Genomic DNA, 16936 nt, shown 5'->3' with positions numbered 1-16936 from the left:
GTACCAATTTTTTGATTAACTTAAAATAACTAAAAGTTTTAATGTATAAACAAAAAAATCCCTCTCAGCAAAACAGCAGCATGTTCTCACAAATGTTTATATTATTGAGTTTTTGCCTGAGGTCCATTGTCAGACGTGTTTGTGATGTGCAGTAACTTGCAATCTGGGTATTTTTAAATGCAGAAGACAAAAAAAATAATGTTCTTTTGATTCAAAGAAGTAAGATTTAATCTGTATGAAAATGTGATTTGTCGTCAAACTACCATGACTTCAGTAAACTGGAGTCTGATGCAGGATGCTCTGGATTAGTTCAGGTTCTGTCTGTGGTTTGTGGAGCTTATCTCTGCTGGAGGCGCTCTGCTTCTCTGCTTCAGCACTCCTGGCTTGTTTTTTTTTTCCATTTGAAAGGCTTTGTCTAGCCTCACTTCCCCTTTGCCGACTGCAAATGTTTTAATTTATTTTTGACAGAAAATTTTAAATGGAATAATTTTTTGGCTCACCTCATGTTTTTTTTAGCTTTGACCTGCCTTGGATGGAATAAAACCCAATCAGAAGTAGATTAACATTTAAGTTCCCAACAGCAAGAATGGGGAAATTTGACCTTTTGTAATGCTATGACTTTTATGTAAATGAAGAAGAAAAACCATTACAATTTAATAATGAAAAATATTGATTCCATGCAAGCTGGTCAGTGCAGGATGCAATATGTGTGATGGGAATAGCTTGCTCTACTGGCAGGACTGCATGCCTGCTTATTGCCAATAATTTGTCATTGGACTATAACCCCCATTCATTGTTAACCTGCTGGCTGATTTTATTCCTGTGCTGCCGCATGTATTTCCCTCAGACTGGTCTGGGTACAGGGCTCTGAATCTGATTGCCAGACATGCTGCTGTTATAATGAGAGTTTATCAGACATGTGAATCCCATCCCAGGGATTTTTACCTTATTTTCAGTCCTCATAGGATTATGTTACCTTTACTGAAGTTAAAAGCTCTTGGCCTTAGTTTTCCAGATAACACCCGGATGTTTTTATGACAGCCTTTCTCTAAACAAGGCCGTCAATTTTACATCATCAAAGCCTGATAATCCCTGTGTCGATACGGTTTTCCTAGTATTTTAAGTTTTTAGGCTTGTCTGCAAATGAGATTCAGAGTTTGTCCAGGTTTTAAGGTGCATCACCTAATTATACACTCCTCCTCTCTCTGCATACCAATTTCCCACAATGCATGCACACACACATATTCACAAACACACACACACACAAACATATATACAAATGTAGGAGGCAAGTTGCTGTGCTGCGACTCCTGCCCTGCGTCCTTCCACCCGGAGTGTTTGGAGATAGAGATGCCTGAGGGGGCGTGGTCCTGCAGCGATTGCAGGGCGGGGAAGAAGCCTCACTACAAACAGATTGTCTGGGTCAAACTGGGCAACTACAGGTACGCAGTGAGCACGTGTAACACCTGATGAGGGTTTTAGTAACTGTCACTTAATCTTTGTGTTACATTTAAAAGGTCAGGAGAGGTTTTGTGTGATTTTTTTTCTTCTTTTTTTTTTTCTTTTTTTTGGAAAACAAAAAAGATTGATTTAACAGTTAATCATCGCTGATGCATTTGAGCTACCTTTCTTATTATTCTGACCATAGTGTAGCTACATTGTGCAGCCATAGTTTTGCTTTATTACAGTGAACATATTATTCTAAAATGCATACACCACCTGCTGCTGGAAATATGTGAGAGCATCAATGATGGACTACCACAGATCTTAAAGTAGCCTCAGAAGAAATATAATTCTTTACCTCTGTTAATGTCTTTTTCAAGACCTTAGTCCTTTTAGTATTTACAAAGGGAATTTGTATATTTCCATTTTTTAAAATATTAATTTGTTGAAAAAGTGGGCTACAGGCATACTATCTAGTGATCAATCAGACCATATTTGTATAACATTTTAAAGAAGAAATTTATATCAATGTGAAGTGCTCCACATTTACAGAAAGTCAATGAAAACAAAAAGTAAATCCCAAAAGCATGCCCAAGGTCAAAACAAATATGGTAAAGTAAAAGGCTTAGTATATAATGGAACCAATGAGCTGAGGAAATGCTGTCAACACCGTTAAAAAGCAAATGAAGAAAGTAGGATTCAAATGTTGAAATGCAGAGTAAATAAAATAAATATATAAAAGAAGTACTTAGATTGTAAATAACATAAAATAAAACAATAAAATAGGCTAGTAAACACTAACCTGATACTAATCTAACCTGATGCCTAATATAAATGAATAGACTGAAATGGTCGGCTGAAACATTAAAATATAATTCATTAAACAAACCAAAATAAAATGATAAAACAAGAGATAAACAAAATGACTAAAATGTAAAGTAATGAAACGTGTGATTTTGGTGATATCTTTTCCTATCATTATTTTAAATGTTAAATAAATAGACAACCTCTATCATCATATTTTAGTTCAACACAACAAGTCTGCTTTGCACTCACATAAAAACAGGATGTGTTTTGATCTTTTAGATGCAGATATTCAGGAAATGTTGAGCGAAGCAGCAGCAACAGCATTTTCCTTCTACAAACTGACTGAGCTTTGCATTTTCATATAAATCTTGTAGATTTTGGTCGGTTAGTATGGTTTTTTATAGAACTGTGTCAGTGAGATGAATAAGACCAACCCCAGAACAGCATTTACATAAGCCATGCATCTAGATCTTATAGGTCATAGTTCAATAGATGGAAACTCTTTTCAGGATTTGTCAGGAAGACTGTTTGAAAACATTATATACATAAATAATTTATGAAAAGTAATTGCATGAAAGCTGTGGTGTTGTCTCACACTACTAAAGGTTAATAAAGCTTTAGAGTATGATTGTCTTCTCTCTCCTTTAATTTCCCTGATCTGTTTCCTTGCAGGTGGTGGCCTGCCGAGATCTGTAACCCCCGCTTGGTGCCGTCAAACATCCAGAGCCTTCGCCACGATATCGGTGACTTCCCTGTCTTCTTCTTCGGCTCCCATGACTACTACTGGATCAACCAGGGCCGGGTCTTCCCCTACGTGGAGAACGATAAGAACTTTGTCACGGGTCAAATCAACATCAACAAAACATTCAAAAAGGGTAATTTATCCCCTTTTTCTTTAAGGACAAACCTGTCGTAGTAAACATGGTAGAAGGATGAATGTCTGACGTGTTGTTTTGGTGTTTTCAGCATTGGAAGAAGCAGCTCGAAGGTTTCAGGAGCTCAAGGCCCAGAGGGAGAGCAGGGAGGCTTTAGAGCAGGAACGCAACTCACGCAAACCTCCACCCTACAAGTTTATCAAGGTAATTTAACAGTTCGAGTATCTCTTGTAAAAATCTCTCCATTCTTGTTGGACTTATAATTGTGCCTTTTTCTTTATCAGTCCAACAAACCAGTGGGAAAAGTCCAGGTACACGTAGCCGACTTGTCAGAAATCCCACGATGCAACTGTAGACCCTCAGATGAGCATCCTTGCAGTCTCCACTCCCAGTGTTTGAACCGCATGCTACAGTACGAGTGTCATCCGCAGGTCTGTGTGCTTATTTCTCTTATTGTTTATTGTTTGTAATAAAACTAGTAAGATGGTTAGACATTAATGTTGTTGTATTTTTCAGGTGTGTCCTGCAGGAGACAGCTGTGAGAATCAGTGTTTCTCCAAGCGTCTGTATGCAGAGACAGAAGTGATAAAGACAGACGGCCGTGGATGGGGCCTCAAAACCAACCAGGCTCTCAGGAAGGTAGGTGTTGAGCATGATTTACACTCCTTTAAGCCATAACAGCATCAACATGTCACTGTTATTTAGTCTGTAGTTTAGTCAACATGCCCTTTATTCTCTTTCTTGTTCTTTTTAAAATCCATTACTTTTGAAGGGCGGATCCGAGCACCAGTCTGGCTCAGTTGGTAGAGCTGGCACCCAAATACAGAGGCTGTAGTCAATGCACAGGTTGCAGGATCTCATCCAGATCCTTCCCTGTTTGGTGCATGCCTTCCACCTCTCTCCCTTTCCCCAAATTTCCTATTTCTATTTAGCTGCCCTATCAAATAAAAGCAAAAAAATCCTTTAAAAAGAAAAATTGTGGGCCCAGGATACCCCTTTTTCAGGGTTGCCCTGCAGCAATACAAATAAATTCAGAAAAAATAAGAACAAACTAATAAAGATACATAAACACTCATATCACACATTCAAAATTACACGTCTTTTTTGATGTTGAAATCCTCTTTCTCAAGTTGTGCAGACTCTACCTCCTTAAAAGTGTATGAACATGAGAGACGCCTAGCCGTTATTTGAAAATTGTTCCACATAGTAGATGCAGCAACACTTAAAGCAGCCTTTCCCTCCATTTCTAAACCTTGTCATACTTCATGAATTTTATTCCAAGAACAAGTGGCGTACTCCAACCCTTTTGTTGTTTCGAGAAGTTATATGATTTTATTAACTTTATTGATCTAGAGGGAAATTATTACTTTTCAGAGTATTATACAAGATACACTTCACACATACAGGCCTGAATGCACAAACAAAACCTTTAGACATGCACTAATCGAGAGCTGTCTGAGTGAGGGGGCCACACAAGGACTGGCACCATGGGCAGTTGGGGATTTTGTGTCTTGCTCAAGTGCAACTCAGCAACAAGTCCTAGTTTCCTTACTTGGTCCATATCAGGACTTGAACCGGTTCCCAAACCAAGCCCCTACAGACTAAGCCTTTGCTCAGATTGAATTTTATATGTAAAGCACACTTAAACAACCAAGTTTGACTAGAGTGCTTTACAAAGTAGAGTAGTATACCCACAAATATACACAGTACATAATTATAATTATAGTAAAATCTATTGCGGAAAAAATCTCATCTGAAAAGAGGGGCTAAAGAGAAAATGTGGCTCTTCAAGAATGATGTAAAGTGTAAGTGGTTCTCAACCTTTTCCTAGGACTCGTCTTCTCATATAAAAAACTAAGACCCTGAAATCTTTCGCAACCCCCTAGGGATGGGGGGATCCCAGGTTGGGAACCACTGATGTAAAGCATCCAAAAGTGGGGGCAGATCTTTTGAAGTGGGAAGCAGTTCTGTGGGTTTGGGTCAGCTTTTGCAAAGGCTGGATTTCCCCTCAATTTAAGCCTTTTTGAGGCCCATCCTGGAGCAGCTGACTGGTTTACTTGAGTGCTGTAGCTGGAATGTAATCACTTCAGAATTTCAGCTAGGTACGGTAAGTCCATAGCCAACTTTAAAAGCCAACAGCAAAACGTTATGCTATTCAAACTGAGGAAGTGAACAGCTAGAGTTGTTAAATAGATGACTAGCCTAAGCCCAGATATAGAGAAAAAAGTAGTGGGAATTTTTTTTTTGTCCCCCATCGGATACAGCAATCATGAGTTATGTGTTTTATAGTGACAGGGCAAGATGTAGGCCTACATTGCTTTATCAAACACTCTGGCCAATGCAGCATGGGCAATCACCACCAAAGTGACCAGACATAAACAATACAATGAGGAGGTCAAGGCTCTCTGCAGCATTATTGCCAAACAAGCAACAAAAATATAAAAATAGCTAATGGATTCTGATTTTCTCATCAATTGTAAATCATTCCAGGACATAAGGGTGCAGGATTTTTCAGTACTCTACATTTTTTTTTTGTTTTTTAACTTATTTTTTATTTATTTTTCAATCAACAGCAGTACAATATAGACATTTCCTTCTCTTCCAGCTGTATAGCAATTGTACCCATCACATTAATCTATTCCATATGGAGTAAACAAAGAAAATACAGAATTTAAAGAAATAGTCAAACAAAAATATATGTATATATGTAATTATACACACCTACTCAAAAGCATATACATATAACCATACATATAATTTGTGCACTCATAAAATTAAACAATAAAGAAAAATAGAGTCCCTTTTAGTCAAAAAAGAAACCCCTCAACACATATCACAATCTAGAAAGTCCAGGTGTAAGGTGCAGCATTGATCTTAAGATAATATGGCACAGTGACTGTAAAGCAGAATAGCACATGACTCATACAGTGGATCGGTATAAAGAGCATCTTTACTGTAGAAGTAAAGCCATAACAGGTTTTCAACGCGAGGTAAAAATGTCTTTTTGGAGTCTTAATAGGTAAGTGATTTGTTCCATTTGATAGATATCTCAGACTTTTTGTATCCATATATTATAAGTGGGTGGGTCTGGTTTCATCCATCTTATGGTTATGCACTTCAGGGCTGCTGTAAATAGTATGTTTAACAAGTATTTTTGGATCTCCCATTCAGACCCCCTGGTGTAACCCCTAGCAGTGCCATTCTAGGATCCTGGGGAATGTCGTGTTGAAAAATTTCCTTTAATGCATCAAATATCTCCCTCAAAAACAGACAAGAGTTTATGACATGTCCAAAATATGAGTGTGATTAAGCAACGTGTGCTCCACAGTTTCTCCAATAGGAGCTGGATTGTGTCTGAAACATTTTTGAAGTCAAGTCTGGAGTCCTAAAAAATCTAATTATCATTTTCCATGTAAATTCCCTCCACGTGTTTGAGTCTGTAACTAAATACGCTTCAGTACACACTTCCTTCCAATCATCTTCCAATTAAGTTATATTTGTTTCCACCTCCCATCTCCACCTCACCTCCGAAGAACTGCTTAGGGTCATAGTCAAAAATATATATTATATAATTTAGAGATTATTTTCTTATTGTTTTCCTTCCCCTTTTGTATTAGAATAAGACATTTTTCTAAAGGGGTAGGTTTTATGAGTTTATCCAGCTCCTTTTGTGTTTTCACAAAGGTAACTGCAAGTACCTGAAAAAGTACTTTACGTTTTAAAAACATTCAATCTCTATTTCAGAAACTTTGTAAAAACTATGGATCTTCTGCCATATTTTTAACTGGGAGAGAGTGTGTGAGAGAGAAAGCGCTGTCTAATTTGGGCAAAAACATGGCCGATGTTTTTGATAATGTTGCCAATATACTTTTCCAATTTAGGTGGTTTGCAGGAGTTTGCTTGCAGATTTTGTGACAAAAAAACAATAAATTACCCTATATTTAGCGCTAATGGCTTGTATTGTATTGTACACCTAATTTTCCCAGAATCATATTGAAGTTATAAATTTTGAATTTATTACAATCTTATGGTGATACATTGCCTGTATGATGCCTAACTCTACGTAACCTAATGTTTGTTGTTTCCTTCAGGGTGACTTTATAACGGAGTATGTTGGAGAGGTGATAGACTCGGAGGAATGCCAGCAGCGAATCAAACGTGCCCATGAAAACCATGTGACCAACTTTTACATGCTCACCCTCACCAAGGTAGCATCAAAGACCCCAGTAAACATGTTTTCAGAGTAAAGATCTTCAATTACCTTTTTTTTTTAACCCCATTAACTTAATTTTGTTCTGTTAGGACCGTGTGATCGATGCCGGCCCAAAAGGAAACTCCTCTCGGTTTATAAACCACAGCTGCAGCCCAAACTGTGAAACGCAGAAGTGGACGGTAAACGGAGACGTACGCATCGGAATCTTCGCCCTTAGTGATATTGAGGCTGGTGAGTTCACATGAAGATAACTCATCAACTTACCTTTAAATTCCTAATTCTAAAAGCATCAAAGCTTGGTGCGCATTTTTCTCTTAATTTTTTTCTTCTTCCTGCAGATGCGGAGCTAACGTTCAATTACAACCTGCACTGTGTGGGCAACAGGAGAACATCCTGTCACTGTGGGTCAGACAACTGCTCTGGATTCCTCGGGGTTCAGCCAACAGTAAGGACATTTTTTTCCCCTCCCATCAACATGAAACCAGCTTTGGACTGAGTCTAACTTTGGAACCTGTGTTTGATGTTTCCTTCAGAGCGCTGTGGTGATGGAGAAAGAAGAGAAGGCGAGGAATGCAAAGCTGAAGCCCAAGAAGAGGAAGCTACGCATGGAGGGCAAACACACTCATGAATACTTCTGTTTCTGGTGCGGAGAGGGAGGAGAGCTGGTGATGTGTGACAGGAAGGACTGTCCAAAGGCGTATCACCTGCTGTGTCTCAACCTCACCAAGCCTCCATATGGTAATGCCAAAATGAGCTTGTGTGGACATGAATCCATTGAACTCTCAAGATGGATAATGGCAACATTTTTATAATCACATACCTTTATGATCACCCATGCTGACTTGTATAACAACAGACCAACAACACAGCACTAAATTTAAAATAGCTGCAGTTTCACCCCTTAAATTAATACAAGAACAAAATGGTTTTTTTTTTATTCTAATTGCTTTTTTTGTATTTTTGGCCCATGACCACATCATAAAAGAGTCATAAGTCACTGTACCCCCCCCCCCAATTTTTGACCAACTAAACCAAGCTGACCATCAACTGGATGCATAAAATATGAACTACATGTCCCTATCTACTTCTTTTGGTCAAAACTAATGTCAAAGTACCCCCCCCACCCCCAATGGGTGCTGACATATTGTGCCGGTGAAACCATTTAAAGCCATTTAAGAGACCTGCACAGATTAGAGCTGGCTGGTAGGGTCATGGAGTTGATGTTCTGCCACTTCTGTTAATCAAAACACACAGTAATCTTACTGACCAAACCTCAGATTTCTCAGGTCAGTACAGCATATAGCAGAACAGATTTCTGTGGCAGTCTGCTCATTTTGGCATCAAATAACTACCTAAATTTAAATTTCCAGGAAAAAGAACACTTGTACAGAAAACAGCATGTTTACAATTGACACAATAGAATCCAGGTTTTGAAAAGAATGATTTTATGTGTGTTTAAATGTTATGAAGTTTACCCCATGTCAATCTTTTAACATTAAGGAGGCAGGGTATGGCCGATAGACCTTTTCCACACAGACTGCCCTTTGTCCTTTGTAATGAAAATTTCATACCTGAAAAGCTTCAATACCTTGATATGTCAGTGTAGAACTGGCTGCACAGTAGATGATTTTTAGAGAGGACTGTACATCTCTGACGGCCACTCTTACAGACCGTTCATCTTAGACGCCATAAATCTCAGGAAGGAGGTGCCTTATTTTGCAGGTACAGCGTATTTGCAGTTCAAGGTGTTTTTTTTTTCAACTTTATTCTTAAACAAAGTCTAAAAGTTTAAATTCATGAAATAACCACATTGCGAACATTGCTTACGAAGCAATGTTTCATAAATAAACAGAAAAGGTCAGAGGTCTAATATGGGATTAAATCATGTATAGGCCCGTTTTAGAAGGAGTTACATGAATGGTGGCTTGCTTTGGCTTCGTTAGCTTAAGCTAAAGCTAAAATACTTGCACTAGCTACAAAATTAACCTTAATTCATAAGCCAGTGTAACTGAGTTAGCTTTAGCAACGTGAGCTTGATTAAACACAGCTAAAGCTAACTTTCACATACGTTGATACGTATCTGCTTTGTGAGCTTATCTTTAGTTACGTCAGCTCCCTAGTTCTGTATCTTGTAGCTAAGCTAGCTTCAGCAATGTGAGCATAACGTACATAGATAACAGCTTCAAAATAAAGCTAGAATGTTTTCACAGACAAAAATGCATTGTTGTCGTATTTCCACATGGCAGTTGTAGTGAGTGATGCACAGTTGTCACAGTGCAGTCAGTCAGTAGGGGGAGCTCCAAGTTTTCCAGCTTTACTTTTTGGGGGGGGGGGGTATTCTGCCTATCTGATAAATTTGACCAGTTTATTGTTTAATCTCATCAATTTTAAAACCGTGAAGAAAAAAGAACTAAAAGGCCAAATGTTTTGTTATCTAAGGATGTCTGAGACATAAAAAAACTCAAAAGTAATTTGATTCTTGTATCCTTTTTATCATCTCACAAGATTTAACAAGCCACCCTTTCTCCATCCTGTTCTGTGTGTCTGCAGGACGTTGGGAGTGTCCGTGGCATGACTGCAGCATCTGCGACTCCTCGGCCTCGTCCTTCTGTGACTTCTGCCCTCGCTCGTTCTGCCAGGATCACGAGGCGGGGGCGCTCACCTCCTCCTCCCTGGAAGGCCGCCCCTGCTGCTCCAGTCACAACCCCAACAATCCCCTGGGCTCTGAGTCCAGCTCAACACAGCGACGCCGCTCGGCTCTGAGCCCTGTCAGAGTGAAAGAAGAGCCTGAGCAAGATAAGCCGGACAGAGAGTGACGCTGCAGCTCCCACAATACCTCATTCCCTGTGAAGTGCACTCCTGTCGGTCTCCTCAACTCCAGTCACCCTCTGATCGGAAGCAGTGCGCTAGAAAAAGGGAATACAGTGCTTTTTACCAATGTGATGGCCCCTGTTCAGAGAGGAGACGATGAACACCTCGGTGCTGTTTGTGGTGAGCTGCAGCTGGTTAGAGCAGAGCAATGGAGTGTCGGCAGAGAATTGCGCACTGTTTTCCCTCCTCTTCTTGCCATAACCCAACTAACGCTTTCTGCAGCTCCACTGAAGGCCCACACATCCACATCATCATGTTTCCTTTTGTATTTTTTACAGCTGTGGAAATTTTAAGTCTTGTCCCGTTGTCATTAACCGGCACTTTGAAGAACTCAACGAGTGAGGTGGAGAGAAGACGAAGAGGACAAAAGGGGGAGGCAGAACCTCTCCGTCGCCAACACCGCGACCACGCTGCTCCTCTCTGTGTTTACCTGCTGTATTCTGTGGTCGACATCTCTCAAACACGATGGCTGTACAGAGACAAGCCAACCTCCTCCACAGCAGATCTTCACTCCTGACGTGGTCTGTCATCATATTTATCTCTTCTTGAGGGAGGAAATGATCGTTTAGTGCAATTTATTCAAGACCACACTACATTCCAATCTTCCTTCAACATGGTTTAATATACTTATGGGTATAGATGAATATAATTATATACAGTATCTATGTTTGTTAATGTTTACAGACGGATTCTCTCACTTCATCTCGGTGAGTGGTGTATTATGTTTGTTTGTTTAGGTGTTTAAGCATTACGCAGACCTCCTTGTGAAAATAGTCATATTAAGGTGAAATATAATGGTAAATAGTGTAATGGTATGACATTACAGAAGTACTTGTGATTTTCATATTGCCAGTCTCACTCGCCATTGTGTACATAATTGGCTCATAATATTGTAAAGTACTTAAAGATCAGGAGGGCTGCGGCTCCGCCTGTCTGGTTGTTCCGAAAGAAGGAAAATGCTTTTGTAAACAAGAAACAGATCGTTTTTTTATTTTCATCTCTCTGTGAAGTTTTTTTCTCACATTTTCTCTGAGCATTTTTTGTTTTTTGTATCATAGACGAGGAGCTCAGCTGTGATCACTGGTGCTGTCTTTAAGTATTGTTTATCAGCCGTAAGTTCACTTTTTCTGTACAAACTACTGCTCAGATGCAGTCTGTTTTCAGTTACGTTGAGTACTGTGATCGCTTTCATGCTCTTTTTTTCTTTTTCCTTTTTTTGGTTTTGTTTTGCCAAACTTTCTGAAAAGCACTTTTACACAGCTTGTCGCTACACAACTTAGCTAGGTCGTACATTTACAAAAAATGTAAAGAACATAAGACAAGTGTTTCAAAATGGATACCTCTTCTTGTAGTAACGTCGGAATTTAAACTGTGTTGTAACTTTTTTCCTCAAGGTCAGAAACTTTGCTGGGCGTGGTTGGGTGTTTTTTTGAGGAAAGTGCCCTAAATGCTGGGGTGTTTTTTATTTTTTATTTTATTTTTCGGGCACACGTAGGATAGACTGCCAGCCTGGCTTAACACAAAGACTCCTGGAAAGGAGTGTCTTCATTTTCCACCTGAAGAACATGCTCAAGGCTGGGCTTTTATATAAAGACGTAATGGTATAACAACAGTCCAGTTCAGTATAATGTATAAATACAAACTTCTGTACAGTGTTTTTAAATCTCTCATCTGTCAAATCCAAATTTTTTCTATTTATTGCACCACATTTTATACCAATTTCTTTCTCAAACACCAGTGCAGTAATTTGTCTCCCTCTCCACAACGGTGTAAGTGAAATAGACTATTTAAAAGAACATGGGGAGTTTTACATGACATATAAATATATATATCTGTATCTAGTCATTGCATCCGTTTTTTGTTTCTGTACATTTGGTGTGATGATTCCACATTTGGTGACAGCCGCTGCTCATCACCCTGTATCGTGACTCACTGTAATCGGTGTTAAAGGCAGTGTGAAGCAGTTCAATATAGGAATGTAAAGTTTCAGTTCAGAGCAGTTTTTGTGCTTTTTTTAAAAAACCCTGGACTCAAATATTCATCACAGGAGGACATTAATCCATTAATATTTATGCCTCAGCCTTTTGCTTGTAAAGCTACCCTGGTCAGATTACTGTCTGATTGTTGTTTTGATTTTTTACTGCCTTCCATAATTGTATATGCTAAAGGTCAAGCTACAGACTGAAACAGTGCCAATATTTCCATATGTTTCAATTTATTAAGGGTCTTTTTAGATACACCGGCTTTTACCTCAGCTGCTAGTCTATTCAGTACACCTAGCTAATATTAATCTAGTCTAATGCAACGGTCCTGTTTTATATCCTACCTTTAAAAGGGTACCCTGCATACGAAGACATTTGGCCTTATTAGGAAAAACACTGGTGTCTTTTAAAGTCCCTGTAAAAAGATTTAAAATACATATATTATTTTGGTTTGTTGTATGACAGGACGCTGTGTTACGAACTGCTAGGCCAAATTTCAGCCATGACAAAAATCTCTAGTTTTTCAGGGTTATTCCCCATCAAGGCTGGTGATGTCATGGGCTCCTATATTTGCCCCGCTTAAATAAAACCAAGCCAGGAAAGAGGTGAACAACGTTCTAACGGTCTAAATCAACAATTCAGTCACGCAGATCTCAGTGTTTTCACCTGTTGACAGCAACTTTATTCCAACATATCTAGTGTGTTAAGACACAAAATTGGATTCCACTTCTTTACAGGGACTTTAAATGTATGATGTATAAGAAACTCACTATATTTGTACACATTGAGAAATTTAAAAAAGAAAGTTTCACATGCCATTGTTGTACAAAGCACTCTGGGTAGTGATGTCATTGTTCTTCCTACATCTCTCTGATTGTACTCACCTCCATTTACATTACAGGAACTTCTTCCTTACTGTCATTTTCACTAAAACTGCACTCTGGTTAAATTAAAATGGTTTTAAGGTTGACACTTCATTGGAAGAACATTGCTCTGCAATGGCAGCGAATTTGTTAATTAATCTTTTCTTTTTTTTAAATTTCTGAATGTATAGAACTACAGTGTTTAGCTGTATATCATCCTTATAAAAGATTAATGTGAATCTTATAAAGTCAAAATGTCTAATGTGAAGGACTCCCTTTAAAGCCTGTGAAACACTTTTGATTTGGTGCCCCCTATGGACAAAACTGCACCTCTTTGCTTACCCAATCCTCTATTTTTCTCTTATCTTCAACTCTTTAGAAAGGAAATGTTTCAAAAGTCGTCGCTACAGCAAGCTGGTTCTTACCTTCCCTTCTTTAAAGGTGACTGGTTTTAAACCTAACTTTAAAGAAGTAAGTCTCTGCACTGATTGCCTGGTTTGCTTTTATAGCTCTTATAGAAGAATCAGTAATCATTTAAATGTGTTTCATAACCAGCAAAAAACTCATCACAGGTGCTTTGAGAAGGTAACGATATCAATATATTTTTCTGTTAATGTTGAATAAATATATGAGCCATTTTTGCAGGAGGAAAATGGTTTTTAATTTAAATTATGACTATTACTTTTCAAAGCTATCTACTACTTTTTCACTCTTTATATCAGCAAGAGCAGGTCAAATAACAGAAACACTGCTGTCTTGTGCAAACTTGCTCCTCCTCATCAGTGAACCCTAATACTTATTTTATTGTAGAATATTTGACAGGACTGTTGTTTTGAAGTGGTTTATCTTTAGTTTAAGATATTATGAAGTGACAAAGGTGTTAATCATCAAGATTAAAAGCCCACAAAAAGTCAAAAAAGAACAGGAGCCATTGAATGCAGAAAGTTAGCCCTAAGAGGAAATGCAAAGTTATAGTTTATTTTACTTTATTTTCCTTGGGATAACCAGTGCTGTTAAACTTAATAAGTCAGAATTTCCTGAAAGCAACTTAAATTTACTCATTATCATTAGAAGACTGGATAACATGAATGGATGTCTGTCTCCTTCTGGCTTCTGTAGGAAATTGACAGAATCTAATGATCATCCAAGAGAAACTGCTGATGTGGAATAATAATTTGTGTCTGAAACATATGACTAAAAAAATCCACCCAAAACTAAGAAAATGCAAATATTTGGGAAATAACACTTTAAAACAGTGTACATTTTTCCTTTTACACAGCTAAGTTACAGGGGGAAAGTACACGTTTAATGTTTGTGGAGGAGAATGTTGATTTTATGTGCCCTTAACTTATGCATAACCTGCTCTTAAAGTGCTAAAAACGTTACAGGATTCAAATAGAAATATGTTCTCTGCATTTAAAGGCTCCTTTCTTTCTTTCTTTTGGGGTCTTTTATACCCCATTACATGACAAATTCTTGGTGAACTGCTCCCACATTTGCCAAACTTCATATTCTAGAGACAAATTTTTTCTCTAAGAGTTTCGCCTTTTTTTTCAGTACTTGTATCATTGTAGGTGCATCATTTTGGCACTTTTACTAACAAGTCACTTGCGTACTCAAATGGTCTGAATGTCAAAACTTGAATTTTCTTTCCTTTTTTTTTTATTTATTAATGTTTTTTATTTTGTTTGTTTTTACAAAGGTTTCATATGTGATCATTAGTCTGCAGGACCTTTTGACTCCTATGTTTGTGGCTTCTCGAAAAATGTCTGACTGAAAATGTTTTCTTGTTTTAAAGCCTTTTTCTTTCACTGAGGTGGCTGACGCACATGCTTCCAACATCAGACGCTGGTTTCTCCACTTCTGTGTGTGAATTGTTGGAGGATCTTGAACTGCCTGATTTCATGCCAGTTTTGTTTGTTTTGTATCTTTTTTAACACCATATTGCACGGAAATTGTGCAAAACAGCCTTTATTTTCTTTGTTTGCACCTGCAGATCGCATGATCATGCATCATTTTGTGCCAGTTGTCCTCTTCTGCCCTTGTCAGCAGCAGTGTTACGTATGCCTGATTTATGTCTCGGTGTGAATCATTGCTTCACTTTAAAAGAAATTATCTGATGTGTATGTTCAGTTAGTTAATTTGTATTGTAGTTCCCCACTTTGTTTTCTTTATGAGACAGCATGTTCATTCTCATTTAAGTGACCATTAAAATGTCTGAGGATGTTTTTTTTTTTTTTTTTCAAAATTGTCCAGGAATTTACTGATCAATATTTTTTGTATACACTTAAATTTAGGATGGACCACCACCTCCCTGTTTGTATAAGAGTATGTTTCATTTTCACTGTGATGTCTTTTGGTTATTGTGCAATGTTGCCGACTGTCATTACATTTTCAAGTTGACATGCTGTCAAAGGAGAAATAGTGTTGAAATAAATAATGAAATTCACCTCTGTGAGCACTCATCATCTCTTTTTTACTTGTAGTAAACTTACTTACAGTAACTCTAACTGGGGTCGTATCTATCTCTCTTGGTGTTGCTTCAATGAAAAAGTGGATGAACACAAAATACCATGTTGATTACTGTTCAACCTGTGTTACTGCATACTGCATATTGTTGAAAAACCTGTAAATAGTTTGCATTGAACTTGCATAGGATCATGTTACTGTGGCGTGCTCTTTTTGCCTGTACAATTCTGCTTCTAAATGTGTGTGACTGTTGAGACGACACTCTTTTTGTACATGACTGTCTTTTTATTTGGAAATATTGATTCTGTCCTTTTTTCATTCTAAAGTTGAGTTTGAAGAGTTCAGACATGCCTGAAGTTTGACTTTAATAAAGCTGTACTCTGTCTCAGTGAAAGGTTCTCTGAGTTAAAGATTATTATTTTAACCCAACCAACTTTAGACAGTTTAAAATATTAACATATTTTGACTTATCTGATGAAAGCTGAGTAAACCTTAGTTAAGAAAAACATCTTACATGTAAGTGACTGTGACATTACAGTCTGCAAAAAGTTTCAGATTTAACCAGATAAGTAACTTTAGGTAAAAGTAAGGTAAGGTAAAAGTTAGAAATAACTTTCGATAAAAGGCCATTGTATTTTCATTCTCTAAACATTCACATATTCAAAACATGTATAAATGTCACAAAAATAAAGAAACCTTGATAAAATAAACCTATGATATATATCAGCAAACTAGGCCTATAAATAGCACCAGAATCATAATTGCAAGGCAATTAAAGTCATTCAAACATCCGTGTTTTGACCTCTAGATGGCAACCTTTAACGTGACGTGGCTTCTTGCATCCTCTAGGCAAGTCGGATAAAGTGATCACAGATCCATATCCGGTTCATAAAGCACAACAAAGTTGAACTTAGCCCTCTCCTCCCCTCCCATTTTCCATTTTACTTTAATAATTTGCTCCCATAGCTATGCTTGGAGAGATGAGCGATGTCAAACAGTTTACAAGTTTAAAATGATCGACTTTAGACTTATGTTACCTTTCAAACTATTAATAATATTTTATATATCATCTTGTAAGGTAGCATGGTGTAAAACACGCCATGTTTAACAAAATAGCTGCTTTAATTCTGCTCTAAATATTTCATACAACTTGCTAATAGGCGTCATTAAACAATGTCCCCTACTTAAAAAAGTAGTTTTTTCTCCCTATAAAACCCATATAGACTTGCTTTACACGAATTAACTGGTCAGAGCAATGGAGTGTGAACAGTTATATTTAAAGTAAACGACTTCCATGTTACTTTAAGGGGCCAAACTGCGTTTCTTAATTAAATTCGCCCTCTTATTTTGAAAGTCCTCGACCAGAAGTAGCAATAATTCAGCCGTTAACTTAACAGGACCCATCTCCTCCGT

At 37.8% G+C, this 16936-nt stretch overlaps 1 protein-coding gene across 5 annotated transcripts in view; it reads left to right on the top strand.

Moving 5' to 3' along the window:
* Positions 1 to 15891, top strand: part of nsd3 (nuclear receptor binding SET domain protein 3) — a 42054-nt gene extending 26163 nt beyond the window's left edge. For 4 of the 5 annotated variants that reach the window (XM_041787508.1, XM_041787510.1, XM_041787509.1 and 1 more), the window contains 10 exons: positions 1286 to 1442; positions 2923 to 3125; positions 3217 to 3329; positions 3410 to 3556; positions 3642 to 3764; positions 7217 to 7333; positions 7428 to 7569; positions 7677 to 7783; positions 7872 to 8076; positions 9889 to 15891. In XM_041787508.1, coding sequence (XP_041643442.1) covers positions 1286 to 1442; positions 2923 to 3125; positions 3217 to 3329; positions 3410 to 3556; positions 3642 to 3764; positions 7217 to 7333; positions 7428 to 7569; positions 7677 to 7783; positions 7872 to 8076; positions 9889 to 10154 — 1580 coding nt within the window. In that variant the 3' untranslated portion in view covers positions 10155 to 15891. The remainder of the gene's footprint in view (positions 1 to 1285; positions 1443 to 2922; positions 3126 to 3216; positions 3330 to 3409; positions 3557 to 3641; positions 3765 to 7216; positions 7334 to 7427; positions 7570 to 7676; positions 7784 to 7871; positions 8077 to 9888) is intronic. The other variant, XR_005991898.1, reaches the window with a different exon arrangement.
* Positions 15892 to 16936: the final 1045 nt, after the last annotated feature.

Source organism: Cheilinus undulatus, linkage group 5, assembly GCF_018320785.1.
Source record: "Cheilinus undulatus linkage group 5, ASM1832078v1, whole genome shotgun sequence".
Taxonomy (NCBI): Eukaryota; Metazoa; Chordata; class Actinopteri; order Labriformes; family Labridae; genus Cheilinus; species Cheilinus undulatus.
This window is presented reverse-complemented; position numbering and strand designations above follow the sequence as displayed.